Genomic DNA, 27,999 nt, shown 5'->3' on the forward strand with positions numbered 1-27,999 from the left:
CGTGTAAGATGGCGCCGACAGGGAAGGCTGCAGTCCTGCGAGCTCCCGTTCGTCTTTGTCTATTTCTTTATTTTTTGTTGTTTTTCGTACTGCTAACTGCACATACTGTTTGCTCGGTGATTAGATATGACCGACAAACACTTATAGACATAAGATCGAATATTGGCACAGTTAAATCTACACCAATAATTACTGCCGACTGTCTGGACTGTGGTGTCTCACCTGTACCTGTACTGGGATGAAGACAGCGTCGTAGGAAGAGGGGTAAACGGGCAGGCATAAAGACATTTCATTGCCAACAACTACTGCTGCACGCTGTATTGTTGTGCATTTGATAAATTAACTTTGATTTGATTTGATTCTGAGATGGAATTTACCACCAGTAGCGATTGTGTGCCATGCTAGTCGGTGGACTACCGTGTCCATCCCAGGTGTGTGCAGATGTGTTGGGCTTGAACCCATGCAGAGCTGTGTGTGCTAATCCTGGGTTTGATACAGTTACCAGCCACCTGTATCTGTACCTCCTAATTAGTAGTTAAAACAAATTGAACAGATATAGCAGTTTTAGCAGTTAATTAAAAAAGCTGTGAACAGACTAAACATAGGGCTCGTTTTCCTTTCCTAGTGGCAATGATGCACCTAAGGGAAAAGTTAAATTGTCTGTTATGAAAAAGTAATTGAGACTTTAAACGTTAATAAGATTATACTGTAGGGTTGATTTATGCATCTTCAAATTTAAATCATCCGCACCTTAATTGGCACGATAAAATGTTTCAATGTTATACTGTTATACAAGTGTTATACTATGACAGGTGTTATGTAAAATAAGGATGACGTTGCTTGTTGTTGTTGTCAAGGATTGATTTATATCCTAGTTATTAACCCGGTATCTGAAATGATGCCTGATACACTGACAGGGTGCGTCTGTATTGTTCTGAGTAGCAGATTGTACAGCTGTGTGTGTTAACAGACTTAACACAGAGAGTCTGTGAAGTCTGGTTTGTGATGATCTCACAGGTCTGGAGCTCTGGATTCGTTCTGACCCAGGACACCTCCTGTGTGGAGACGATGTTCTTCCTCAGATCACATGGATTTTGTTTCTATTATTTCCAGAATGTTGTGGGAATTACTCGTCCTGGGGAACAAAGCTGCTGTGCAGACATTGCTGGCAGTTGTCTCGTTTTTGGTACATGATCCTAGTTCAGGAGAAAATGGGAAGACGTAACACATGAGTTCATTGTTTTTCCCACATCCGTAGCGTTATTCCACTTGGAAACAAGAGTAACATCATCAGAATCTCAAGATTTACCTCTGGGTATGTTTTTTCATACTTTCCATTCCATCCCAATGTGACCTTTACATTTTCACGTTGTGAAATTTGTATGCATTGATCTTACAGTTTTGCTAAAATACTGTTAACTGTCCTTATTAAAAAAGTGAACAATCACTGAAAGGCACAAAGATCGCCCACGAATTCCCTCTTGCTATGGGATATGTGAGCACCATGTGTGCCCACAAGGAGATGCTAAAGTTTATCTTTGGAGCTCACCAGCAGTGAGTTCTTAAGATAAACTCTGCTATAGTGAATGTCAGCTGGACAAACAGGATTGGGTGTTGCAGTATTAAAACTGTATAGCGCAAGCGTCTCAAACTGCTGCTGGAGAGTGAAACAGGTTTCACGGGTAACCATAATCTGAAGACGAAGAACAGCGGAATGCGATCAATTAAGTATGATAAATAGTTGATTTAGGGCAAGAGTTCTCAACCCTGTTCCCAGGGTTCCCCTGAGTCTAGTAGGTTTTGCTCCAGCCAAGTTCTTAATCATAGGTTACTTGATTTCAAATTTCCTTCTGAGGCATGTTTTTAAATTTCCTTTCAGATTTTAAAAGGTCAAATGAGTCTTATAATCTCTATCAGGCCTGTACCAATGTCTGACCTTCAGAAACCCCTCATTCAGGATTGTCATCTTATAGGTAACGCACAGGTCATCGTTGTGGGCGTGTCTGATACAGGACGTGTCCCTCTCACCTGTGTCTGGTCACACATTAGCAGCTATGAGGAGCTGTTGAGGAGAGACTGCAGAAAGATCTGTGTGCTGAAGCTGTTGGACACAATCTGCTTGAAGCTGGGTAGTTTGGAATCAAGGAAGAGCAAAGAAACAGGTAAAGAAAAAGTAAAAAAAAAAATGCAGCTTCTCTAAACTATTAGCCATGTTAGGAAAAGACTGCTGTCAATCAGCAGTGACACAGGCTTCTTTTAAAAACTATTTAAATCAACAATATTCATTTTCTCACCTCTTCACATGTAGCCATGCATTCCTTAATTTTTATTTGTGCATTTATTAGCTTGTTTATCAAGAACACATTTTAAGTTGTATCCACTTTTCCACGAAATTGGTTTCAGTGCAGTGGCTTGGCAATGACTCTGTTCAATAACAGTATAATTTACTCTATTAGTGTGCATAGACTAGGCCTGTTACACCCCATGGCGCCTTCTCTGAATTTGCTGAAGGGCACAGCTCATGCCCTGCTATTTAAATCTCTGTGCATTCCAATTAGAAGCTTATTAAGGCCAGTCACTAATTAAATAAGTGAGTCTGAGTGAGCTTGCTACGTATTTTCACTTTCAAGTTGAGACTCCTCACAGCTTCACAGCCTGCCTCTTCTTCCAGCCGGTTGCTCATGGCTGTGCAGTGACGTCACTTATTCACAGCTCCCCTTGTTCCCCTGCTTGTGCTGCAGACTCGCCGGAGTCCGTGAGGAAAACTCAATGAAACACTAAAAGAGTCCCCAATGTAAGTGAAAATAAACTTTAAGAAATCTCACGTGGAACATCTTAAATTACTTTATTGCCATTACAGAAATGCTGTGTACAGTTTTTAAATAGGATAAGGCAGATGCACTGCAGCCAGTATGTACCACGTTAACATCTGTTTTAAGATAAATCCACTGTAAACAAAAGAATAATAATCAAAATGAATGTTAAATATGATATATCTATTAAATACAATACACGGCATGTACAAGGTTGCATCAAAAAGAGTTGTTTTCACTAGGAATGACAACACCCAAGGTTAGAGGGTCATGAAAGGATTATGGAGCGAAATTGTGGCTTAACTGGCGTGGCCAGAAGACAAGGAGGCCGGGACCCCCATGCAGGGTGACCAAGAGGCAGCTGCAGAGGTGGAGAAGGGGTGGAGGGGGGAGGCAAGAGATATGCGAGAGAGAGAGATGGGGCTCTCATAGGTATTTATAGCATTTGGGAGAGGACTGGAAATCAGGAGCGATCGCTCATTACTGACTGCTGAGTCTGAGCTTGGTTGTTGTCATCCCTCACGAACGTGCATTATAAACTCCATTTATGTTGTACTGTAGCCAGATCCTCAGTGTTCTTTAACAATGTGTGGTTTCTGGCCCCTGTATTGGACTGCCTTTGGGTCCAACACCAGGATGAACTGAGCTTGGCCCACACTTTGACCCAAGCTGGGCCCGGGCCCCCATTTTCACGAGCCCCAGGCACAATATTCTGAATAAACCTGGAACCTGGAACTTTCACATTTGGAACCTTCCTGCAACATGTCATCTGAGCTCAACTGCATCTCCTCTGCTGCCAAGTACCTGAGCTGCATATCAGCTGGACATTTCCAATGCAGAACCACACAAAAACACCTAGCCTTAACAAATCCCAATAATTTAAGCATTAAACATTAAATACATCTGCCATTATTGTTCTTCATAAATGACCTTTTGAACCTTAAGCAGAAAGTTTTTGATGGACCAGCAGTTTAAAAATTGATCTTTTCTAAGGATCTCTTGTCTCATTGTGCCCTTTCCACATCAGCTGGGGAAATGGGACGTGTCAACAGGAGACACTGCCACAGCAAAACTTCACGCTTTCTTACAGAACTCGCATTTAATTAAAAAGTCATTCAAATAACAAAAGGTCCCATATACTTTACTTATAAGTATTAAGTTATTAAATACTTTTAAAAATTGTTGGATAAATATACTTAAAAACTATTAAATAATTTGTTTATCTTTGCATTTTATTATGAAATAATAGAAGAGTAATGAGCGCAAATAGGTATATCTCTGTATTTCATTTTTTTGTAAAAACATTTTTCAGCTCTTTTCCTCATGGAAATGCCTGTAAAAGTGCACATCAGTCCAAGAATTCCGTGAGGAATGGAGGCGGAGGCCCAGGGACACGTACGTCTTCAACCCACTCCCGGGGGTGGGAGCAGGGCATGGCTCTCCCTGGGAGGCAGACGCGCGCTCCGGCCATCAAAGCTTTTGCTCCCAGCCCTGCTGAGTCACCGCAGGAACAGCCACACAGTTCCCAGGAGCCTCACCTCACTGGGCCGGGGCCAAACCAAATCAAAGCCCCCTCTGCCCTGTCTCAGGAGCTCAGCGAGGACCAGGAGGTACATAAAAGCAAACTGGGCTGCTCCTGAAAGAGCCGTTTGTGGGGCTCTGGGCTATTCTGTCTTTAATCTAAACCCCCAGTGAGCTGATGGGAGGTGGAGGGTGGGGCTGCAGGCACAGTTCAGATCAGACACCAGCCTGAAGTGTGTGTCTTATGAGACGTACCCACATTCTTGCTAGAAGGAGTTGATGAAATTGTTCCTGCATCAAGCACTCAAAGATAAGTTTAATGTTAGTAATCCTGTAGAACTGGAATTGTTTGGAATTGTTCCTGTTGTTTATCATCCCTGGAGCAGAATGAAGACTGCTCAGTTCATTCTATTACTGGGGATTGATCAAATGATTAAGGATTAAACTTGCAATGGAATTGACTGGCAATGCTGAGGCTGTTGCCTCCTGATCTGAAAGCCCCCTGTGGAAGAAGAATGTTACAGGAGCTCCCTCCTGTACGTTCCTCTGGGTTGTCCATTGCCCTCAAACTCCCATCAGCCTCAGTACCTGTAGAGAGCATCTAGCCGAACTGTGAGATCCCACTAACACCACCAAATGAACCACTGACCTTCTCAGTGAACTGACAGGAGAAATGGAAGGGAACAGAAAAACTATGACTTTAAACTGGCAATAATAATAATATTAATATTAATAATAATATACCATCTATATATGCTAAATCCAGTATTGTTAAGAATACTATTTTCCATAAAGGGTTGTGGAGGTGTCTAAACCATCCCTCTGGCATTTTGAAAAACGTAGCTGATTGAGCTCCTCAGATCACATGGCTACAAGCACACAGATGAGCTACAGTGGATGGGATGTAGGACCTGCTCTCATTTGTAACCTTTCTTACATTCTGTAAATTTTAAATAAGTCTGTGGTGCTTATTGTGCAAAGAAAAAGGCCCAATACCAGTCTGTCACAACCTGCAGACCAGCATGTCAGCTCAAACAGGTTTGAAGGAACAGTTATTAATGCAGATTTTATTCAGTTCTCTACTGGCAGGAGCCTGAAAAGAATATTTCTTGTAATCACTCCTGCAAGCTGGAGCATCGATTAAGTGGCCTTCAGTCCATCACAAACAACCGGTTTTACTTTCCACAAGCTCTCAGACAGTCTGTTATCAAAACAGCAGTGACCACTGTCAGCTCATGTCCCCTTAATGGAATCAGACTGCTGATAGTGATAAAGGAAGTTCCACTGGCTTCACTCTTTACACAAGGCACGATATTGCTGTGGTGCTCAAAAACGTTAATCCTGCAGACAGACAGCCTTGCTGAGCCAATACCAAGAAGTAAAATTAAATTAAACAATAAGCACAGGAGCTAAACATTAAACTTCTATCACTGCACAGTCATGGACTGATCGGAATGTTAATCTTTGTTTCAAACAGCTTAAAAAGAAAAAAGTGGGACAAAAGTGAATCCTAGCCACAGCAAGAGTTGTTATTGAAATAATATTAATTGCATTGCCATTTATACAACAACAACGATAATAAAAATGTCTTCAGTAGTGTTCATAACCATTTTTACGTTTCTGAATACTTATCTGAAGCTGTGAGAATTATTATTTCTTATCAGGCACAACTGTGAAAACCCTGGAGAATAGAGTCATGGACGTGTGATTAAAATGAGGTTCTCCAATCGGATCCTTTTGGTGAAACCATGCACTTGAAAAACCAACAACACAATACTGTTCAAGTAGCCCCTGCTGCCTCTGACTCGCTCCAGGGTCGCAGCCTCCTGACATCTCTAGGTCCCTCCCGGAGGTTCTGTCACCACGGCGCCTGCCCGCTTTGTTACCGTGGCGCTGGCCTGAGCTGTTACCGTAGCAGTGACCTGTGGCTTCCGCTGCTTCCTGCCTTTCTTCCTTCCATTCTTCTTCTCATTCTTCCTTTTCTCTGCTGGAAGAAAGAACCTGTGGTCATGTCTGGACACAGAGCTCTAACCTGCCTCACATACGGTACCTGTCTGTACCTGCCTCAGCCTGTCTGACCCCTCTGGGATCTCAGCCAGGGGAACCCCACACTCTGTAGAGCAGGGTCTTCAGCCTGGCCCTGCCAAGCCACAGGCACCTTAATCTCCTGTTTCTTAAGACCGGCAACACCAGAGAGCTACTGATGAAGCGTGCAGTTAACAGAACTCTGGTCCTTGATGGGTGAAGATTATTCAGATTTCTTGTCCTAAATGACCTACAAATTGCCTAATGTAACAGATCTCCTGTTCAATTTATACAATTGAATTGTTCCATATTTTGGTGACCTATACATCCTGATGGCTCTGGGCCCCTGGACCAACACGTTTTGGACACAGGCTCATTCTCCTCTGGTCTCTCATCTGATAGCAGAAAGAGCCGCAGTTCCCAGTCACGCGGGATGCTGGACCCCCCAGAGCCCCTCCGCGGATGAAGGACGCCACCACGAGAGTCTGCTCCTAATCCAGCTGAAAAACGAGAGCGCAGCTCCCTGCGGCGCGCTGACAGACAGTGGTCATCGAGATTTATGGATCTGAAAACAGTTCGGTATTAAGAGACGCTTCCTTGAGATATCGGTTGCGGTTGGGAGAGAGGAAATCCTGAACTCCCAAAGAACTCTCCCAGGGGACCTTTGGGTCTGTTTGCATAGAGCGAAGCCAAAAACAAAATATGTTTTTTAAAGAGCCTTAACAATAAAAATGAAATAAAGACTCATTAGGGCCTCTTGAAGGGCTTGTGGTTGAGGAAGGGAACCTGGTTGCAGTTTGTCATGCTGCTGGCCGTAGGTCTGTCATGCGATTCCCATGTGCAGGGAGGGGCTCAGGCTCCTCATGAGATGATGAAAGGGCTCCCCATGTGTTTCCAAAAAGCGTCCTCAGGACATTTAATCATAGATAATTAGGATTTATTGTCATGATGCTTTGCCTTTTCTTTCATCCTTTTTACCACATAATGGAAGACGACTTTCCACAACACAGAGACCCGCTTAGCTCTCCAGCCCTCAACTCCCGTTGGCTGCTCGGAGCCGGCTTCAGGTCAGCAGGGTCCCGAGCTGGCCAGAGAAGCCTATCTTCATGGAATCAGGAAAATCCCGCCGGATGTGACGGAAATTACGCAGTCTAACAGAAACTACACGACAGATATGTGGCTTTCAAAAGACAACAAAGGGTTTGTCGTGAGCAAGATGTTGGTAAGCATTCCATTCCCTTAAAAAAGGTTCCAGTATTCTCAAGGAATGCCACTGCATCAGTCTGGACATCTGCCCAATCACGAAGGTCTCTGAAATTTCATTCGACACAGGCAGCTTGGGTTTCAAAACGGGAAAAATAAGAGCTAGGATGCAAAGCACTCTCGGAAAAACCTTCTCAGGATTACTGGAGAAATGTCTCTTTTAAAGATTGCAAAATAAACACCCTAATGCGTCACCCATCAGTGGAATGTTTTAAAATATTGTTGCATAAATCTGCCACTATGTCTGTTTTTGAAAAGGAGAGGGGACTGAGCCATCGACTACGCATCCACCTCCCCGCCTCCCAGGGGGGGGCCCAGGCAGGACTCAGGCCACTGCCACAGGCGGAACAGGTGGTGCCTCACACATGTGCACTCCACAGGCACGGCTCTTCTGGGCAGAGGAACTTCAAATTCCATTCGATCAAATCAATCAAAACGCAAAAAGATGGACCACAAGCACATGGAAGAGCAAATGAGAACATATCTAGGAAGGACCATTTGACCATCCAGTGCTAGCTGGATAGCTTTGAGCTCGGACAGCAGACCAGGTAGCTTGCTTTTACCCCTGGTATGATTTCCAAGGTCTTGCCTGAACTCAAGCCTACTAAAACACAATTAAAAAATAGAAAAGAAAGTCCCAGTATATTAGCAAATATTCCAAAATCTTGTATCATAACTACATGTAAGGAGACATGTTTTCTGAATTCACAAAAGAGAAAGAATTATCTTCAAAGTCATAACTCTGCATTAATGTTCTCTTCAATCCTACCATCTTCCCACAAGCCCTGAGTATAATACCTCCTTCCTGCACTGGTCTGAGCTGCAGCAGGGGCTATATACAGCTGGGCCTAGGGCAATCACTAGTGAAGAGGCTCTTTTAGGGATTGAATGGTGTAATTTGTGAGATATATCTAGAATAAGTTTACATTATGGTCTGCAGCTATTGTCTGCAACCCTGTACTGCAGACCAATTTAAACAACCATTCAGTACAGATTTTGGCAGCTGATGAAGACCAAAGAAACAAAAACATTTAGGCTCACCCTGATGTTAATTATGGATAACTTTTTAAAGAAAGAAGCAGTCTGAATGAATCAGCTGGCCTCGATTCTTGGTAATCACTCCTCTGTTCTCCAGAGAGGTTTCTAGGGAGCATGCACTGACAAAGCCTACCACGTAATATCACTTAGCTGACTAATTCACAGCTATCATTATCACCTATTATGTGGGCACAACAATGCAGAACTCCCACCAGGAAACAAAGGGATTGGTAATGACCCTTTTCTTTCAAACTAAACCTAACAGAACAAAACACAGGAATGCTTCATGTCAGGGGTTCCTGAGATTGTGGCTATGGACAGTCACCGGCAGGGTGGCATTGATCCAAAATCTATCACCATCATCATCATTCTGTAACTGCGTGTTTCTCCTACAGTGAACCAGAAAGTGGAAACTTTGTCTCAGGGAGGTCTGTAACAGGAGCGCTCACCCCTATGCTCATCTGGCCTGTATTAAACATGATTTTGGCATTTTCTGATGTGAAGAGTTTGGTTTGATTGCGAGCAGTTTTCAGATGATTGCAAAGTAAATGGGGTCTAGCTGGGATTCTTCTGTGCTGAATTGCCTCTCTGTCGGGGCCGGGGAGGGGGTCGGGTGTCTGGTGGGAGGGTGTAAACCAATATCTCTCTGACCGCTGCAGACCACTCAGGAGGAAGGACACTTTGAAGAGGTAAGCAGACAGGCTAAGTAGAGGTGCCAAACGCAAGGTCCAGAGGGAACCCACACATGCACACATGCGTTCTCTTGAGCCCTACTGGGGTTAATTGCAGACGGCAATCTTCAAAACGATCAGTTGGCCTCACTTTGCCTCTGATGTCTGTACTGAGGAGCAGAGGGACTCTCACACCTCCAAGACAGATTTAGTTCCAGTTCTGCAAAAATTTGTAAAATAGTTGATCTTACAGGAATAAATGTAGAGCTAAGATGGTCATCAATTATTTTTTTTTCTAGGTTGAACAGGTGGAGCAGATTTTTGTAGTGGAGAAAGTCTCTATGTCCATAGCAGTGAGGCAAGCTTACAGCACACAGCCTTCGTGCTTGTAAAATCTCCTCCACTCCATACTCCTAACCCTAACCAAGACCCGTGTGCAGTGTGTGTGCTGTGACAGCTGTGGGCGTCAATGAGCTGCACTGTCTGTTTAGTTGGATTATAAAGTGAGGCCTCTAGCTGAGCACCTACAAGACCCTGACACACTGCCATGCTGGCGAGTCAGGGGTAACAGCCATTTATAAAGCTGAAAACACGCCACTTCCTGCCAGGAGCCCCGACCGACTGTGTCACCCTGTGAGCACTATGAGTAACATCAAGGGAGCAGTCTGTAAAACCAAGAGTAACTCCTTATCATAACAAATTCTTCACATTGTGACTCTTAATCCCAACACCTGCAAGTTGAATAAAAACTACAGTATATGCACTAGTTCATGCTTACTACCCTACTTTATTTGCATAGGTTTATTGATTATTTTTGAGAAGTGCACTTTAGTCTTCTTTTTTGCTCTTTTTCTCAGCATTGCTAATTGCTGATCTGAATGCATGTGCCTCAGAAGCCTGTAAAAAGGCAAATTAACTTCACCGCTCTGTGCTGCAAGCCTGCTTCTGTTATGAGCAATTAGCAAGGTTTGTGACACATCCCAATAAGAAGGTTAGTGCCCTGAGCATGGGGTGAGATACTGAGACTGTCAGGCCAGTTCCAGGTCAGACCCTTAGGTTGTCAACAGCTTGGAAACCAAGGAAAAAGACTCATTCCACATGGGTTTCATTAACATGAAATGTTTTGGTTACTGTAACTGATTTGCTTATTTAAGATCAGTGTTTTAATGTTGTTATTAGGAAAGTATGGTTTGAGACTGCTTTTGGACTCCACTTAAGAAGATTATACTGTACTGAACACAGATGTTGAGTTAACCAGAGGTTCGACTAGATTTCACCCAGATAACCTCCTGTAATTAAAATCAGTAAAGCCGTGAAAAAATGTAACAGCTTAGGCTGTGACCTCAGGAACTGAAGACATTCTGTGGAATCTAAGAACTAATTAAATACCAATAAATTTTAAAAAATTCATTCATAAAATTGTTTCCAAAACAGAACAGTTAGCTTGATTAGTCTCCCAATACACACATGTAAGTGTGTATTGCAAATATACTCATACATACAATATAAATTGCCCTGTGCAAATATTTGAGAATGATCTGATTTGCAGGAATGAGTTGTCCAAAGTAACAATAACGGCCAAGCATTTGGGCCTTAATCCCATAACTCCCAGAATGGGATCTGTAAAGCACTAGCATACCAGACTTTATCTTTGCATGCTGGGAAAGTGTCTTTTCAGGCAAACAAAGAGGTTGCAGGCAGTGTTTGGCAGAGTAAAGAAAACAACAGCAGGAAGGACAATTCAGGTCACATGAAGCTACTGAACCAAAGGGATTATTTCCACATCTAGAGAGGGAGCCCATTTGTTCAAGGACATCAATGACCATCTAGTGGAGTCAGTGATGTGTTCTCTATGTAAAGCATGTTGGAGGGTAACTATCCCAATATCAGAGGTATCCAGAATACTGTATATTTGGTAGGCCAAATGTGTCTGAGCTCTCTCTCACACTTTATGTGCAACACAAACCCACACACATATATATACTGTACAGTATATACAGGTTTTAAGAGGAGGTTAAACCACAGTGAGCAAATTAAGTAATTAATTCAATTAACAAATTAATTACCTGAAAGAGAAAATGTGATTTTGATGCTGCACACAGGGTTCAATGATTCAAAACTCAATTGTTCCAGAATGTTTCAGACAAAAGACTTTCTTCAGCTATTAAGTAAGAAATGTAATCACAGTGCTGTAAAGATTAGATAACTGCAAGATAACTGCACTGTAGTCACATTTCTCTCTAAGCAGCTGAGGGATGTTTTTCTAAAACATCCTGAAACAAATTATATTTGGCTATGACATCACTACCCCCTTTTCTTATTTCAGCTATGGGATATCCATATGTGTGAACTGAATTTGGATTCTTATATATTGTAGTTCTATCAGGGAAAATTGCTTTCAAAGGCAACGTAAGTGTTTTTGATATGTTACTTTGTAACCAGGATATCTGACATTAAGCTTTTTACAGCTTAAAGCTCCCAGGACTCCTGGTTACAGAGTAATCCTTTCTTTCTCCTGAATACCACAAAAGAATCTGTGGGGTGGAAGAAAGAAAAATAGTGACAGCTTTCCTTTCAAACCCCAGATTTACTGCAACCTTCAAAGCCTTTCTGTCTACGAGGAAGCTTTAAGTAAATAAGCGAAAGGACGCTCTCTCCTCCTGCCCCACATGTGCAGGACACCTTGGGCTGCTGCTTTTCGACAGCACACAGCCTGCGACGTGTCTCCAGTCTGCACAACGTTCCCACAACTCCTAATGAGCTGTAGCAGAATTAGAAAGAGAATGAGTTATCCATAAAAAGGGGACAGAGATTTTTGCTCCTATTCCAGTTTTTCCAATGGGGCCAGGAGGTTTGAGCTCGGTGTCATTCCCACCCAGATCAAAGGAGGTTTGAGGCGTTTTCTCTCTCTGTGGGCAGGTCACAGCCAGGACTGAGGCCTCCACATTGGACGTGATTGATGACATAATTAAGCGTTGACAGACATCATCCAAAATTACACTATAAATCCTAAAGGCGGGATACAGCAGATTTGCTAAAAACAACAATAAATATGCTACCCTAATGGGATTGTGGTATTATCAGATTTCTGCTGGTATCCTATCTGTGGCAGAGAGTCTGGAGAGGGAAGCAGTTTTTTTTAAAACCGCTGTGATGGGAGCAGGAGAGAGCAGAGCTCTTCCATGACATGCAAGCTTGTTAAGAGCAGTTTACATGCAGTTTAACATCCAGAAAGCTTCTTAATGAATGAAATAATTCCTCTTTACTTCTGCCCTTATTGGTAAAGACAGGGGAAACAAGCAATCATGTTCAAATACTGTTTGCAGTGGTGGGGGACCACATACTGTAGCTCCTTGTGTAATTGACTAGTCCAGCCAGGGAGCTGGTTTGCTTGGGCTGCTTGAGTTATTAGCATGAGAATGTAGACCCAAGATGCCTTCTGACTGGCTGGGCAATCAGACAATTAGCTCCTCAGCTGGCAGCCTCCAGCCCTTAATCTAGGCTGTCATGCAACTCTGCTTCTGTTTAGTTAGGACTTGTGTGTTCATGAGATTCCCCTCTTTGCCCAATTAATGCAGAACCCAGCTGGTGACAGAGGCAAAAAGGTGTTTTCCTATATAATTGCCCGCACACTTGGTACAGAATTAGGCTTTGAGGTCACAGTATATGGCTTGGTAACACTTGTTATTCTACAAGCTCCGGTGCCGTCTGTACCGCTGCTCAGAACCTTTGTCAGCTCCAGTTAGTAACTGCGTAATAACAGACTGTATTTTGCACAGCCATAAATGTCAGGTCTGATTCTGTACCCTGAACAGATGACAGACTCCAGTCAAGACTGCCTTGCTGTTGTGTAACTCTATCTGTTGACCAGGGAACCACTGTTTGGTTGCCTGTTGAAAATACTTCTCGAATGTTTACATTTGGAGAAAAATCATTGACATTTTTTCCAGTAATTAAGGCAGGGTGAGTAAATACTGGCTTAAACCTCAGTTGCTCTAAGCATAATCTAGTTCACATTTCCACAGCACAGCATTGCAAGAGCATTAGAGGATAAACCTTTGGAAGATTTTTAAAACCATTAAACTGGCTTTCCTGGGAACCAGTCTCTCTGGAGCAAATGAACTCTTAGTCAGTTTGGTGCTGAACTACCAACACTCTTACACAGGCCTGAGATGGGAGAGATTTCATGGTACCTGCAAGATTTGATGCACAAAGTGACATCTACAAGAGCTGAAAGGGAATTTAAAAAGCCTTGAGGTGTTCCAGATTAACACAGTAAAAGATCCAATATAATGTAACTGAGTGAAACCACAGCTGCAGTGAGGTCACTCGGAAAGGTTTGGAAGTATTGGTTTGGACTATTGCTTTGAATTTAAACACAGAATTATCCCATCTACAGTGAAAGAGGGTGAAATGTCTCGCAAGGGCACGCTGGTGTCCCTGAACTGGATGAGAAATTTATTAGAGACGAAAGCCGTTGTCATGGCGTGGAAGCTAAGGGGTTTCCCTTGACACAGGAGCCAAGGTTTTGTATTACTAACAAATGTGAAATAGAAAAAAAATCATCTGAAAACAATATTAATGGAAATAGAAAATAAAGTAAAATTTTTCTCATTCGAGAGCAATAATTTCAGAAAAATCCCAGTGTCTTTTCATCACACATGTATGCTATTAAACTCTCATGATCGCTGCTCCAAATGGAAGTAACTCAGATTGTGTTTTCATTTTTTCTTAATGCCACTGGACATCTGATCTGCCATTGATAATGATAATTGCGGCGAACAAATGCTTTCCAGCACAGCGTCGTCAGTGAGAAAAATACTTGTGATCTACTCAAACAGGAAAACCCTTCCTATCGAAGAAAGCAATATAAACATCAGTCATTTCTTTATTCTTCTTTTAAGCAGTTTTCAACATGGCATGGAGCACATCCATCCACCGAGCAACAAAGTCCTGGAGGCGGGCAGATGTTGAACCATCTGTGCTGACAGAGTTTGATTTTGGGAGCCCAGGCATGAAGTGCACAACACTGGTGTTTCCACCCTGTGCAAGACATCCTTATTCACTCTCCCTCTGACGCTGGGATGATGCCAGTATGTGTCCATGCACCCCAACAGCACAGAGGATTTTTAGAAATATGAAATCAAGCACTATTATCCTTATCCCATTTCAAAACCCTTCCCCCTACAATCCTAAAATGCACATCAGCTTCTGCGCCACTGCATTCAAAGGCACATAAAGAGAAGTGTCCCCGCTCACAAATGCTTAGTTTCCTAAGGTTTGTATTACTGATTGTTGCATCTACGCCTCAATGATGTTAAGCATTGTGCATATGGTATGTATAAGACAATAATGACTATGGAGAACTTTACGGTAATCTTTTAAAATCAAAGAACAGATAAAAAAGGGATCCAAGATTTTTGCACTCTGGAACGGTGATGAAGGCCATGTGGGCCAGCAACATCAGATTCCAGCCCTTCATGATCAGCCTTTTCTTAATCATCAAATGTCTTCTAGTGGTGGAATGTGAAGGTTTTCCACTCCTCTTATTTGGAAGCTGAAGCTGTCAGCCTGCACACCTCTGCCCATGACAGAGCTGCACCTGTGTGCTCAGCAATCAGAGTTGACCCAACTCTGCTCTGCCTCAGTGTCATCTGCTCTCTGCTCCTACCTCCAGGGCACCTCTTCTTCAGCCTGCACCTCCTGGTCTCGCTCTGCGGGGGGCAGGCTGTGGCCTCGTCAGGACCCCTCCTGGACAGCTCTCTGTCCCTGCTCTGTGACCCCCACCTCTGTCCACAGCTCCGCTCATTGTGGCTGCAGGGGCTCCATTCACCCCAGAAGCCCAGCTCACACCCTTCTGAAACGACACACCCAGGACAGCAAAGGCTGAAAAGACTGAGCCACCCCAGTCTAGACAGAACAAGAGCTCTTGACCTCTGGGGCCACAAGCTCCTCCTGTATCCATTCCTTCCAAGCTTACAGCTTCCTAGCTGGACTGACCACTTGCTTGGTCTGCACTAGATACATACGAGGTGATGATTTAAGAGACTCGAGTTAACATCCCTTATGATAAAAACACATGCCAGTACATTTTAAAAGCCTGCTATATCAAGTCACATAACTGAAGGAGTCATCATAATGGCTCCTGCAAACTGCAAACCTGTCTTATAACTCTAATGGGAGGGTATCTGCGTATATGAAAGGTTCATAGCAGTTACAGAAAGCTGCTGAGCTAAATGACAGCTGAGATATTTCTGGCAGGTCAACATCAAAGCCAGGGGACAAGCACTTACCGACGCAGTCCGTCAGGTGAGGAACAGTGCCTTCCGGGCAGTCGCTCAGGCATTTGCCTTTAAACAGCAGGAAACCTACTTTACATTTCATGCAGAAATCCTTGCTGAAACACCTCTCACAGTTGGGGGTCTTGCATTCTAAGAGAGACAAAGAACTAACAGATTAAACATCGATTTCCAGTGCTTTTCAAAGCAGCAAATTTCCTAAATTGCCAAGAGTCTTTTGCTCTAGTGTAAAAACTTTACACAAGAACATAAGACATAAGCCCTGGCATCAACTTCAACGTCAGGAGTGAAATGGAAATATGCTGTAAGAAGTATCTCTGTACATATAACAGAAAAGCTGGAGTAAGGAGACACTCTGGATCAGAACGTAAGAAAGGTTATGAAGGAGAGGAGACTTTTCTGCCCTTCTAGCCCATTAGAAAGTTATCTAGGATCTAATCCAGCTGGTTCTTGAAAAAAAACAGGGTATCAGCTTTGACCACATGGCCATTTTCCCACAGCCCCGTAGGTAGACAAGTGTTTCCTGTTCTGGGTTTAATGTAATATGCAAATAAGGAGCAACACTGAGCTGTGAGAAGATCAGTGTTGAGATCTGAACCTGCTTCTCCTTAAGCAATTATGTTCAACACATCGTGCTTAGACTTCTGGCTATCATCTAATCCTGAGGGGAAGCCTTATACTGTATATTGAAACCTGTCGAACTGGCATCAACACAACATTTGCTGATGACCATCAAGGAACTCATCATTGGAATGCATGAGGTGTATGATGATTTCACCCATTAGCTTCTGTTTAAAAGTAATTCTGAGTGAATTACAATATAGGCTACATCACACACCAAACTGAAAATAAATGTATATAAGGCAGCAGTCTTTTTCCAGTGCAGAATTCTGCTCTTTTGGCACACATTCTCCAGGAGGAAGCCAGCCCCTTGCCTGGTTCCAGTAACATGAAACAGATTCTTTGACATATTTACTATGTGAGGATTGGACACAGAATGCAGTGTAGCTGCTCTACATTTTAAAATTCTCACTACTCCTTTCGGGACAGAAGTGCATGTGTGTCCTGTGCCGAGTCAAGATGCAGTCCGGGCGGTCAGCCCACTGCGACTGGCCAGGTGCCCCCAGGCCTGGGGAGAGCGGAGGGCCTCACTGTCGGCGCAGAGAAAGGTGTCTCTCTAGAAAGCCATCTGGCCGTTCTCTTCATTGCTCTGCTTGTGTGACACTGCGGTTACAAGAGCTCACTAATGAGCATGGATTCTAAACCACAAACGGTTCAATCAAAAGTACTTGGCAACTCCAAAGAAAATAATCAATAATTGAATTTAAATGAAATAATTATTACATTAATTATTTTCAGAAGATGGTATAAACACCCTAAAGCGTTCATACCCAGATAATTGTTCCCATTATACATGCGGTGGGTTTAAGACTGCAGCACTTCAGAAACACAGTGCAGCTGTGCAGCAGGAGGACTCAGTAATAGACTGACCCTTTTCTGTTTTTCTTTCAGGAGATGATAACACACCTGACAACACAAAAGCCTCTATCCAAAAGCCTCTATTAATGAAGCAATTCAAGGCAGCCTTGATTTAACAATTAATCCACACACACAAATTAAACAGTTAATTAACAGGTATGGGTAATCACAAATAAAGATAATCCCATGTGTAGGTAATCACAGGTGTTGGTAATCAAGTATAGGTAATCTCAGGTGTAGGTAATCTCAGGTGTAGGTAAACACAGGTGTAGGTAATCTCAGGTGTAGGTAATCTCAGGTGTAGGTAATCGCAGGTATAGATCTCACTAGTATAGGTAATCGTAATCACAGAACTTCACCTACCTCTGGTCAAACCAAGAAGGCAATTAGCAAGTGTCAAAACCATTTTAAGACAAGCAATTAACCTTAAAAGGTGTTTTGTTGCAATTTTTCAAGCAAAAAAAAAGCAAAAATGGAAATGTCAAAAAGTTCCTGAAAAGCCTAGCCTTAATAACATATTAGACAGCAGAGTCCGCAGCGTGTGAGGAGACCCCAGACATGCCCAGCGAGCTTGCGGTTCGCAGCAGGAGAGAGAAACGGACTTACTGATGCACCTGTTCACGTCCTGGCCGCGCAGCCCGAAGTGTCCGGCGGGGCAGGCGTGGAGGCAGGAGCCCTGCTGCCGCATCCCCTCCCTGCGGATGAACAGGAACAGCTTTTCCGGGCACTTCAGGCACCCGTTGTCCCCCGAGCACTCCAGACAGCCCTTACAGTCTTCTGTCACGTCCCTGCTGGCTGCAAAGCACAAGGACACCATCACGGCCTGCACAGAGGACAGGCCAGAGCGCACTGCCACCTGCTGGCTAGCACTGTGTCCCTGGGGGGGCAGCAGCACGGGCTGATCTCAGGTCCAGAGCCAATCACAGCAGCGTAAGCAAGGCTTTTCTCCAGTCCTGACTGGGCCTTCATGACCTCTTGTTGCTGGGCAGTGTGGATCAGCCCTTTCCAGCTGGTTGTCATTTTCTGCTTCTACAGACATGTGTTTTCAGATCCTATGGGACCATCTTACAACTTCTGCCGATTCTTCACACTGAATCTGTCCAAAACAAGGGGAGATAAAAGCTGTGCTCCGAGTGACGCTCTTTCAATCGGTGCCAGACTAATAGCAGAGCCTGGCAGAAACAAGCCAGAGTTGTCAAGGCTTTATGGGCGGCAGAATCACCTCTAAACCTTGTCACAGCACTGCGAAACGGGGCTCCACACAACAAGCTTCTGCGCCCTCAGTGTACAAATGGTATCTGTGGATTTTCCCTGCTCCGGAATGACTAATGGGTACAGGAAGTCGAGAGAGAATCTGGTATAACAGTCCAGGCCCATGACCGCATACAGAGGCATAGGTCAAGATAAGTCTGTTCCTTTTCTGTGATTGTTTCACTAAATGGACCAGTTGCACCAGTATAAACAACTGTATACAATAATGCAATCCTCACATCATAGCGATTCTGGTTTTGAAAATTTCAGATCAGATGATCTGTTAGAAGAACAAGAACATGAGTGTGGACAGAAGGTGGAGGCCACCCAGCTCATACACCTCACTTGGTTGCTAGTAGCTAATTGAGCCGAGGATCTGAGGATCTGCGGATCTGCGGATCTCATGCAGGGAATGTATCTGATTCCTGGGTGAGGAGGCACTTCTTTACCCAAAGAGTTGTGGGATTAATGAAGAAGCTGCCCAGCCATGGTGTAAAAAACACTCTGGCTTCTTTCAAGAAATGCCTGGAAAGGACCTGTGAATCAATACTAACTACCAGACAGGCCAGATAGGCTGAATGAACTCCTCTTGTTTGTAACCTATCTTCTGTCATAAACACAGTATTTTTACTTTTCACCTCTCACCTGTCCTAACTGAAAACGGGCTTCACGTTGTCCTGTTTGATACTTAATCTTAACTTAATACTTAATAATTAATACTTAACACCTGAAGAAGGCTCCACGGCCGAAACGTTGTGTTTTCTTTCTTCTTTTTTTCAGCATGGAATAAACCTAAAATTTACACAAGCTTCGTTCACTACAGGTTCACAAGGACATTTTTAAAATGAGAACTATCCAGTATACATCTCCACAGAAACTAATTCCATATGGCAGCGTCTCCACTGGGGATCTGTCTTTAAGATCATCTGCACCCAACTGGAATACGCATATTATACAATCCAACATCTCCAAATGCTGCTCTTTTGTTCTCTGCACTACAATAATTCAAAAGTACATATTATTTGGTGAAACTTTGATGTGAGGAGACACCAGAGGCCAGAGCTGCATTGAATACTGAGGCAGTGACGTACTGCACTGTGACCAGGGGATAAAGAGAGCAGCCTGCCAAGCTGTCTGCAGGCTGATGGCTGCCTGTTCTTGTTTGCAGACAAATATGTGGAAGGCAAAGGGAAAACAGTTAGGATTACACAGGCAGATGATAGACAACAGAGCAAGCACTTACTTCTGTATATATTTATGTATATTTGTGTTTTAAAAAAGCCCTGAGGTTCAATTTCTCTGTTATGTTATGCAGCCATTGTAAATTAAAGAAATCATGAAGCTCTGAGAGGCCTCTGTCCTTGCCCTAATTATCCTGTGGGATCCGCTGGCCTTTCCAGTGTCCAGTCTACTGTGTGATTTAAACAATGATGCCAAGGGAATATATAAAAGAATAAAGGCTAGGTCTTTACTGTCCACTTAATGACTAGGTGGAGACGGACAGCTTCTCATTTAAGCCCTTCACTTCAATCTTGAGGCTGGCCCACAGAACTGGACCTCCACCTTTCTGAGTAAGGCTTCCAGAATTATAATTTTCAATGTTGCACCAGCCTGTCAGACAGACCTCCGTGCTTTCAGACGAAGTTCTACTGTGATTCACAGAGGGACTGACTCCTGCCTCAGCACAAATCAAACTTCCATCACTGGCTCTATTTGTTTTCCTGAGCCATCCTCCTGACAGGCTTGTCAATGCCCACGTGACACTTTCCTTTACCAGGAGAAAGACACCACCCACAACAGCCTCCAAGACATCTTGGCATCTTGGCATTTTTTTCCGGAGGGTTCTAACATCTAGCAAATGGAACGACCCAGCCCGAATGGGTTCAGAACTTGCCTATGCTGTGCAGATCAATATTTTGATTCAGTTCAGGCATTTTCTGTTGTCAGCAATATTTAACTGACAAATATTAAGATGCACTTTGACCTTAATCACAAGCCAATAATCACACAAAATCTAATCGATTCTGTCTTAAGCCCAGGAAGATGGTCTGTTTGAGATAGCTGGTGTGTGCTACAGTCCAGTGATGTTGATGAAACCCTCGCTCACAGCACAGGGAGTAAAGAATTAGCTGTATGATCCCCTGGTCTCACACTGGACTGCGGGAACACCAGCTTCGACTAAATCACAACTTCCTCATAGCCTGCCAATCGCCAGTGACGGACAGATTTTGTGTCAGTTCTGGTGGCACAGACACATCTTATGGCAAGCAGACAGAGAGAGTACCTGATTAATCTAGTGTGACTCCATCATCCACCACACCCAAACTCAGAATAATTTTCACACCTCCCTGGCCCACACACTGAGTCAGGAGTGGTGTCCTTCAGAAAGCCCTGATACACACAAGGCCTCATACTCAACCCCAAGAGCCCTGGCCTCTCTTCTCTACACAGAAAGACTGTGCTGCTTTCTAAGCAAGGTAACTGCAAGGTGCTTGTCACTCATTTATCATTTATTTAGGAGTGTGGTTTCTGACCGGCTGCTCACACTGAGCTGAACTGCACTGTTATTAGCACCTGATGCACCGTGTTCAGCACAAGGGGAAAAAAGGCATGCAAGAATGACCTTTTACTCATTCTATGTGATTTTTTTCTGTGCAAAAGTTGAGGAAGACAGCACAGGCATCCTGCCCTGTAATTTAGGAAGTAAACATTACTCACAATTTCTTGTAAAAGGTTGCCCTTAATTTTGGCATCAGGGACAGACTAGTAGCATTCTCAGTAATGAGACAGTGTTTATGGTTCTGTCTAAGAAACATTTCCATTTTCTCACTCAGAGAAACGTCAATGGCGTGTGTGTTCTGTGTCTGTGGAGGGGAATGAGTTATGGTGTGGTGTGAGCAGGCAGTCCAGGTGAGGTGCTCTCCCTCACCCCTGACCTCCAGGAGTTCAGAGTCAGACCGTCAAGCTTCCCTTCTCTGTGGAAAACAGACAGAAACAATGTGACAGATCCCTCCAGTGAAGAAATTACTCGAAACATAATTGCTGAACAATGGAAATGTTTGCGCTTTCCATACACCATCTCCGCAGGGAGGGAAAGTGGGCACAGGAGCTCTGAAATATCATTCTCCTTCCTTTCTCAGCGTATAAAATAACTGCAGTTATTTCACTGGAGATGAAAAACATTAAATCTTTCATTTCCCCTGTTTCCGCATGTTTGACTTTAATTAACGGTGGCTTTTTCCTACTCATGGAAATCCCCTGAGGAAAAGAAAAGCAGGCATCCACGACTACAGAGGTACCTGTGTCAGCTGGTAATGCGAAAGTCCTACATTACACTACCTAAAGAACATTTTTACTAAGGAACGCATAAGGACCGAGGAGCATTTCAGAAAACTACAGTATGTTGCTCGGAAGGGCAGGAATTTCGCATGGCAATATGAAGGGCATTATGCCATGAAAGTCTTTTTGACTGTGCTGAGGTTGTTATCGTAAAGGACAAACACGAAAAAACAGCGAATGCCTCCAACCGCTGTAACGCTGGTGCGGTAACGGGGCTCTCAGGACGCAGCAGGCCGGTCGGCCACTGCGGCGACTGGAGCTCACAGCGTGTACGCAGGTCCTGTTCTCTCAGATCCGCTTTCCTGGCGCAAATCTTCTCCTTACGAGCAGAAGGAACCTCTTCTCACTCCGCAAAATGTGTTACTAATGAAGCACAATCCTGTCTGCTTGATTGAGGGGGTGGGGGTTAGCCCTGAGGAGGGCCAGGAGATCCTGCAGGAGCAGATCCACGTGTTTCTCATCAAAACCCCATCCTGAGTCAGGGCGGAGTGGGAGGGAGCCCCTGTCTGAAGATGGGGTTCCTCAAGCGTCCCGCTGACTTGCAACTCTGCCTGCTCCTTGATTTTATTTGTTGTTTTATTACCAGCCTGGGCCCGAGCTGCGACGTTACCGTGTTTATGTCATAAGCGAGTTTTAATCCCGGCCAATTTCACTTATTTTGTTTCCCCGTGACCCCAAATGACCCGTTGTCTGAGCAACAGAACAATAATCCATTGCAAACCCGACGTCTCCAGCGGTTTGCTGTTGCAGTCCTAACAAAGTCATGCTGTCTTTATCTCATCTCTTTAATAAGAGCAGACTGCATGTGGCTTCTACAACATCAACACGTTCTGCATCTTTTAGGTTTTAAGGGGAAAAAAATGTCTTAAAAGTTACGGCAAAAATTACACTGATGATAAAACACCAGATTAAATTTAATAGCACATGCTCTGCTCCAGATAATGATTCCCAATTTCCTTTATTGATAAAGAATATGCTTTGGCATTATTGCGATATTGTAAAAGCTTTTTTTCATTTGAACTATTTTTATTTTATTTTAACTTCAACAAAAAGAGGGATTTTTCCATAAAAGGAATCATACAGAAAACGTGTAATGCTGAGTTTGTACTTAGGGTACGTTTTTTATACTCTGCTTATGTATAAAGTTTATTCCTTAAATGCAAATTGATATTTTCCAAATTATGTTAGCTGCTTTGTGGCGACTGAAACAGGAACTCTGATTGTAGAGGAATGCTGTCCTCCACTACCGAAAGGAATTTTACACTGTTTAAAAAATACTTCTTCCAACAAGCTAGCACCACAGTCTTTATAGAAAGGGTTTATTAGACCATGCAATAATGAAACTGCCTTGTTTACGATTCATGTTCCATGACTTTATTTCGCCAATCAATTTATCCTTTATTATTTCTAATACCAAGAGCTGACAATTGTTTGGAAGAACTCAATTTAGTTAGTTACAGCAGCTGTCCCACATTACGCAACATTCTGTTGTAATAACTCTATTTTAACTCGTGCTAAAGTTTCCTTCACCAAACATAATTACGAGACCGAATAATTGAAACAATACTTGGAGGACAGATTTCTTTTTTTTATGATTTCTCTTTCTTCTGTTTTCTATTTTTTTTTAATTCACTTCCTTAGGACTGATGTTGATAATGGGCCTTTTTTTTCTTAAATTACAGAGGGCTGCAGTTTCGAAATCTCTTCGTGTTTATGTTAAATGAAAGTCAGATGACCATGCAGATTGCAGTCCACCTTCACTCTTACTAGGAGAAAGGAATTCTGAAGTGAAACAACAGCTTCAGAGCCCAGCATCGTCCCAGTATTATCCCTTATACTAGCAGGTTGTAAATGCAAAAGCCCAGCTGTTCTTCATGTTGTGGAATTCAGAGAGTGCTCCTCAGACAAAGACATCTCCATGTTGTTGCAATCTTTCGTTTCACAGGAGTAAATTAGCCTGATTCCATCATGCATGACATTAAGATGTGCTGTAAATACACAGGTTCCTGCTTGGAATAAAGATCCCATATAGGTCACTTCTGAGAAGGCAACTTGACAACTAGTTTGACAACTTGACAGAGGCTTCCAGACAAATCACACCTTTTATCTTTGCCCAAACGACTCTCAGATTTTTGTCCAAGTTAACAGAATCAGCTTGTGTCCCTCGTATAATAACCTGGTGTTTCCACTGGCAATATGCCGTCAATACGTTTTATGACACAGTGGAAACTGAAAAAGATATTCTTAAGAATGGCACTAGAACGTTCATTAAAACGGCGCTCTACTGCCACAGTCAGATCAACATCAACACCATTGCTTCATTTCCATTTATCAGTGTGTGTTTTGCACCGACTGCAGGAGGGGGAGGTACAGATGAGGGAAAAGCTGTTCCACCTCTGAAGATAAACTGCTGTTGAAATGTCTCAGCGCCGTACAGAGGTGCAGAAATGGCAGTGTGCTGATCGGGGAGCATGAATCCGTGAGGAGAGCAGGATGATGTATGAAGCGTTTCCTTTACATTGCAGGTATTTACTGAATGATCACCTGCTGAGGAAAGGAGCAGCTGGCTTTAATTACACCTGACTGGCTAGGAGGGATTCGGCCTGATTATAAAGCGAATGGTGCTTAATCAATCTTTCCCTAATACAAAACCAACTGAAGCTCAAAGCATTATATCTTAATTCCTAGTTTTTGGGAACTATGGATTTTATTAAGGTGTTAAATAAAGCATGCTTGCTCAGTCTTAACTGTGGTTTCAATTCTTAAATATTGCATTTGTACTTATCCTAATTGAAAGAAAGCCAAAACCACTTCTCTGGAAATATGTTCACCTGTTTGTCTTTTTTTATAGGTGCAGATACAACCAAATTAATAAAAAATACTAATATATTGATACATGGAGTTTAACACATTTTTAGATTATATGACCATGCATACATGTTTAGAGTGGCAGATTATAGACTGAAAAAAAATAAAACTGAATTCAGGGATAGAAATCATTGCTGCTCAGGAATAACCAGAACTATCTGACTATGGGTCTGAAGAAGGGGGAGATTTTTCCAGTAGAATCAGTGTTCTCACAGTTCTCATCACACAGTGAATGCAGATTGGTCAGCTGTAGTAAAACACTGCGCATTGCTTCAACTCCAAAGACCATAGCCTTTGCCCAGCAGTAGGACAGTGCTCTGATGAGCACACCAGAGACACTAACTGCAGGCCCCGAGGAACGCTGATAGCCCTGGCTCTCTCTCTTTCCCTGGACTCTCTTCTCAAGCCGCGCCAGAGACCTGTGCCGTCTCCTCAGCCCATAAAACAGAGACATGAAAGTGGGCTCCTACAAGTACTCCAGACTAAGAGCACAGACAATCATAAAACACCATCCTTCTAGGCAAAAGAAACAGTCTGACAGCAGGTCAGATATGTGTACCCTAGGAAATGGATCTCCTTTAGTAACAAGCCAAGGGCTCTTGGAAATGCACCGGCATTTTTACTACAGTATATTTCAAACGTCAACGCAATGTGAGAAAAAACTGCAATTGCATCTTACTGTGTGCTCATTCAACAGGCGATCAACGTATTTTAATGGCCTTACAGCTGATAGATGGAATTATAATTTAGATACTCTGTACATGTAACTAAATAGGTACAGTAAATAAAGTTGTTTTAATAAAGCTGAGAAGCACCCAGCTTGTAAACACAAAACAGTTAAGTCGATGATAAAAAGATTTCAAAATCTCTTGGTCTAAGCCCAGCTGTGTGGTTATTTACTAGTCCCGTGTCAAAGGCCATGAAAGCAAGCAGCCTGGAGACTGACAGGCTTGGGAGGCTTCTCCAACATGGCACGGGCTGTGTGTGCGGACATCCTGTCCTGACAGAGTAACCCACAGCCTGCAAGCCCGTCACGCCAAATGGCTGCGCTGCTCCAGTCCCTGACGCGCTCAGAGTCGAGTCGCTCCACCCTCTCGTTTTCCTCTCTCTGCGCGACCCGTCCAGCGAGGGTGTCGCCGTATCTTCGTGGCACAGAGTTTGTAAGCGTACGACCGGACTCACAGAAGAGGAAGCAGACCCTCTCCCGTGTGAGTACGTGCAGCCCCCCTTCCATCACAAGGCCTCGTCCCGCAGGGAGCACGCCATGCCTGCACCTCTGCTACCAGAGCGCACTGGGATTCACATTCTGCAGTGTGAAAGAGCAGAAAAATATTTCATGCCTAATCCAATTTAAGGGAAGTACTGTATGATCTGCTGTGAGTGCAGCCAGTCTCAGCCTTTCAATTTCATTCTCATTCTCATCTGTGCTTCTCTTCTCAGTAAACATGTGGTTCTGACCCAGTTTTGGGATTAAGGTCCTTTTGTAAGTGGCAAGTCGTATTCATACTAATAATACAACAACACTCAGCACAAGAGTCTCCTCTGTTTCCTGTCTGTCTGTCTGTCTCGCCTGTCTCTACACCTGCCTCCAGCCCAGTCTGAGGAATTCAACACCTTCTCAGCCCTCTCAGGGGTGCGGGCCGCCAGGGCGCCCAACTGCGCGGGTCCTGAAGGAAGCCCCGTAAAGAAGACCCCTGTGTGTGAGGAAGACTCCTTGTCCCTGTGAAATGGGCACTGCCCAGGTATCAGCGCGAGAGGGCTGTCATCCCTCACCACGAGGCAGCTGAGGCTCAGTTACTCTACTACCTAGAAACGCAGGAAGCAGACACACGGATTTCAACCGCTTTTGACATTAAGCATTAAGCACATATAGTCTACAACGAAACACTACAGAATTTGTGTGCTGCCAATATCATTTTTACAAACTTTCAAAACCGAATTATTTCTAAAGAGACCATTACCCCTTACAATACAATTCTTACTAAACAATATATGGTATCTGTGCAAAACAATAAGCAAGTTGTTTCTTTAAATACAGCCACTTTTTCCTAAATTACTTTCTATGAATAGGCCAATGTGCCCGTCGTCTGTGCAGTAAAAAGTTATGGACCAAGGGTCTGTATCAATGAGAAATGTGGATATGAGTTTTTCTTTTTTAACATAAAAACAATATAAAATTAGCTCTATAAACCAGCGTCACTGGATTACCTATTGAATTAAATCAGGACATTGGAAATGCTAAACGTATCTCACCCTGTCGTCCATCATTTGTTTTTCTCATGAGAAAAATCTTCACATAAATGCTAAATTACTCCACCTCTTGGAGTTAAAAGAATAAAACATTACCGTTGAAAATTACGGAACATTTTTTGACATATTTAGTACACCTTTTCTCATTATTATTCAATTACTCATGGTTTAAATATTAACATAGTTATTTTAAGGCACAGGAATAATATGCTCATTTTTACAAATGATTGCATTGCACTGCATCTATCTGAATTTCCACTGGTGAAGACTGGAGTTTCGAAGTCAATCAAATAACTCATACTGTATTCCCCTTCTAATTATCAATGAGCTATAATAAACCTTCTGAGACTAAACATACAGCAAGTGAAATAAATTACTTTTGCAAAAATATATTAAATTTAATTAAATATATACTTTCTCCTTTACCTTTTGTGATATTTTTTGTTGGGTTTTTTTTTTAGTGCCGTGAACAGCAATGAGAAAATGAGACATGTTTATTGACATTTTTTGATTATGAACACATGTATTGTTTCACTAGGACCCCAGACTAATGAGTACTTTGTAGGGGGTCAATGGTTTGGAAAGGAAAAACTCCTTTTGGCAGGATTCAAGTATTTATTATAGCTTCTGCGATCAGAAGTCGCAGACTCGTTAGCATGGCTGTAGACAGCACAGACCCATCATGACCACCTGTAAAAGGCGCTTTATCACAGATCTCTCCTCTGATTTCTGGTGTCCGCGCAAGGTACAACTGTTTGACCTTTACGGCGAGTTCACCTTCGCGTGGAAACGTCAAAACTGACCTCAGGCCAAACTGCCAAATACGCACAAAATCCGTGGGGACACAAAGCTCAGACATGCACGTGGAGGACCTCCCGCTCATCCACAATCCTATTCCTCCTCCTCGTTATCATCACGCATGGGCTCTGCTAGCACCAGACACAGTAACACCTTTTATTGTATCGCTCCTTACCACTCAGCTTGCGTGAAGTCTGGCTCAGCATCACCGTACTGTTGATCAGGGTGAAAAATGCGAGAAGTCTCAAATGCATCTGGGCTGACAACGACCTCCTCACACCAGGTTAGCAGAACATCAGACTCAGACTCGCCGCAGATCCCGCCGAGCAGCACAGCGCCTCACAGCACTGCGGAGCGACAGAGCGCCGGGCGGGGCGAAATGGC

At 43.3% G+C, this 27,999-nt stretch overlaps 1 protein-coding gene and 1 long non-coding RNA gene across 2 annotated transcripts; one reads left to right on the top strand and one right to left on the bottom strand.

Annotated features, from left to right (window-relative positions):
- The first annotated feature begins 22 nt into the window (after window positions 1–22).
- LOC107079594 (uncharacterized) lies at window positions 23–4,210 on the top strand. Its single transcript, XR_001480542.2, has 5 exons — window positions 23–264; window positions 1,259–1,315; window positions 1,974–2,162; window positions 2,742–2,794; window positions 4,126–4,210. It is a non-coding gene; the product is annotated as an uncharacterized lncRNA (long non-coding RNA).
- Window positions 2,822–27,993, bottom strand: rspo4 (R-spondin 4). Its single transcript, XM_015365021.2, has 5 exons — window positions 27,791–27,993; window positions 17,716–17,904; window positions 15,625–15,762; window positions 15,003–15,188; window positions 2,822–6,321 (listed from the first exon to the last, which is right to left on the bottom strand). The coding sequence occupies exons 1-5, from the start codon at window positions 27,867–27,869 to the stop codon at window positions 6,170–6,172; spliced, it is 744 nt and encodes a 247-aa protein (XP_015220507.1). The 5' UTR covers window positions 27,870–27,993; the 3' UTR covers window positions 2,822–6,169.
- Window positions 27,994–27,999: the final 6 nt, after the last annotated feature.

This window comes from Lepisosteus oculatus, chromosome 16 (assembly GCF_040954835.1).
Source record: "Lepisosteus oculatus isolate fLepOcu1 chromosome 16, fLepOcu1.hap2, whole genome shotgun sequence".
In the NCBI taxonomy this organism is placed as follows: Eukaryota; Metazoa; Chordata; class Actinopteri; order Semionotiformes; family Lepisosteidae; genus Lepisosteus; species Lepisosteus oculatus.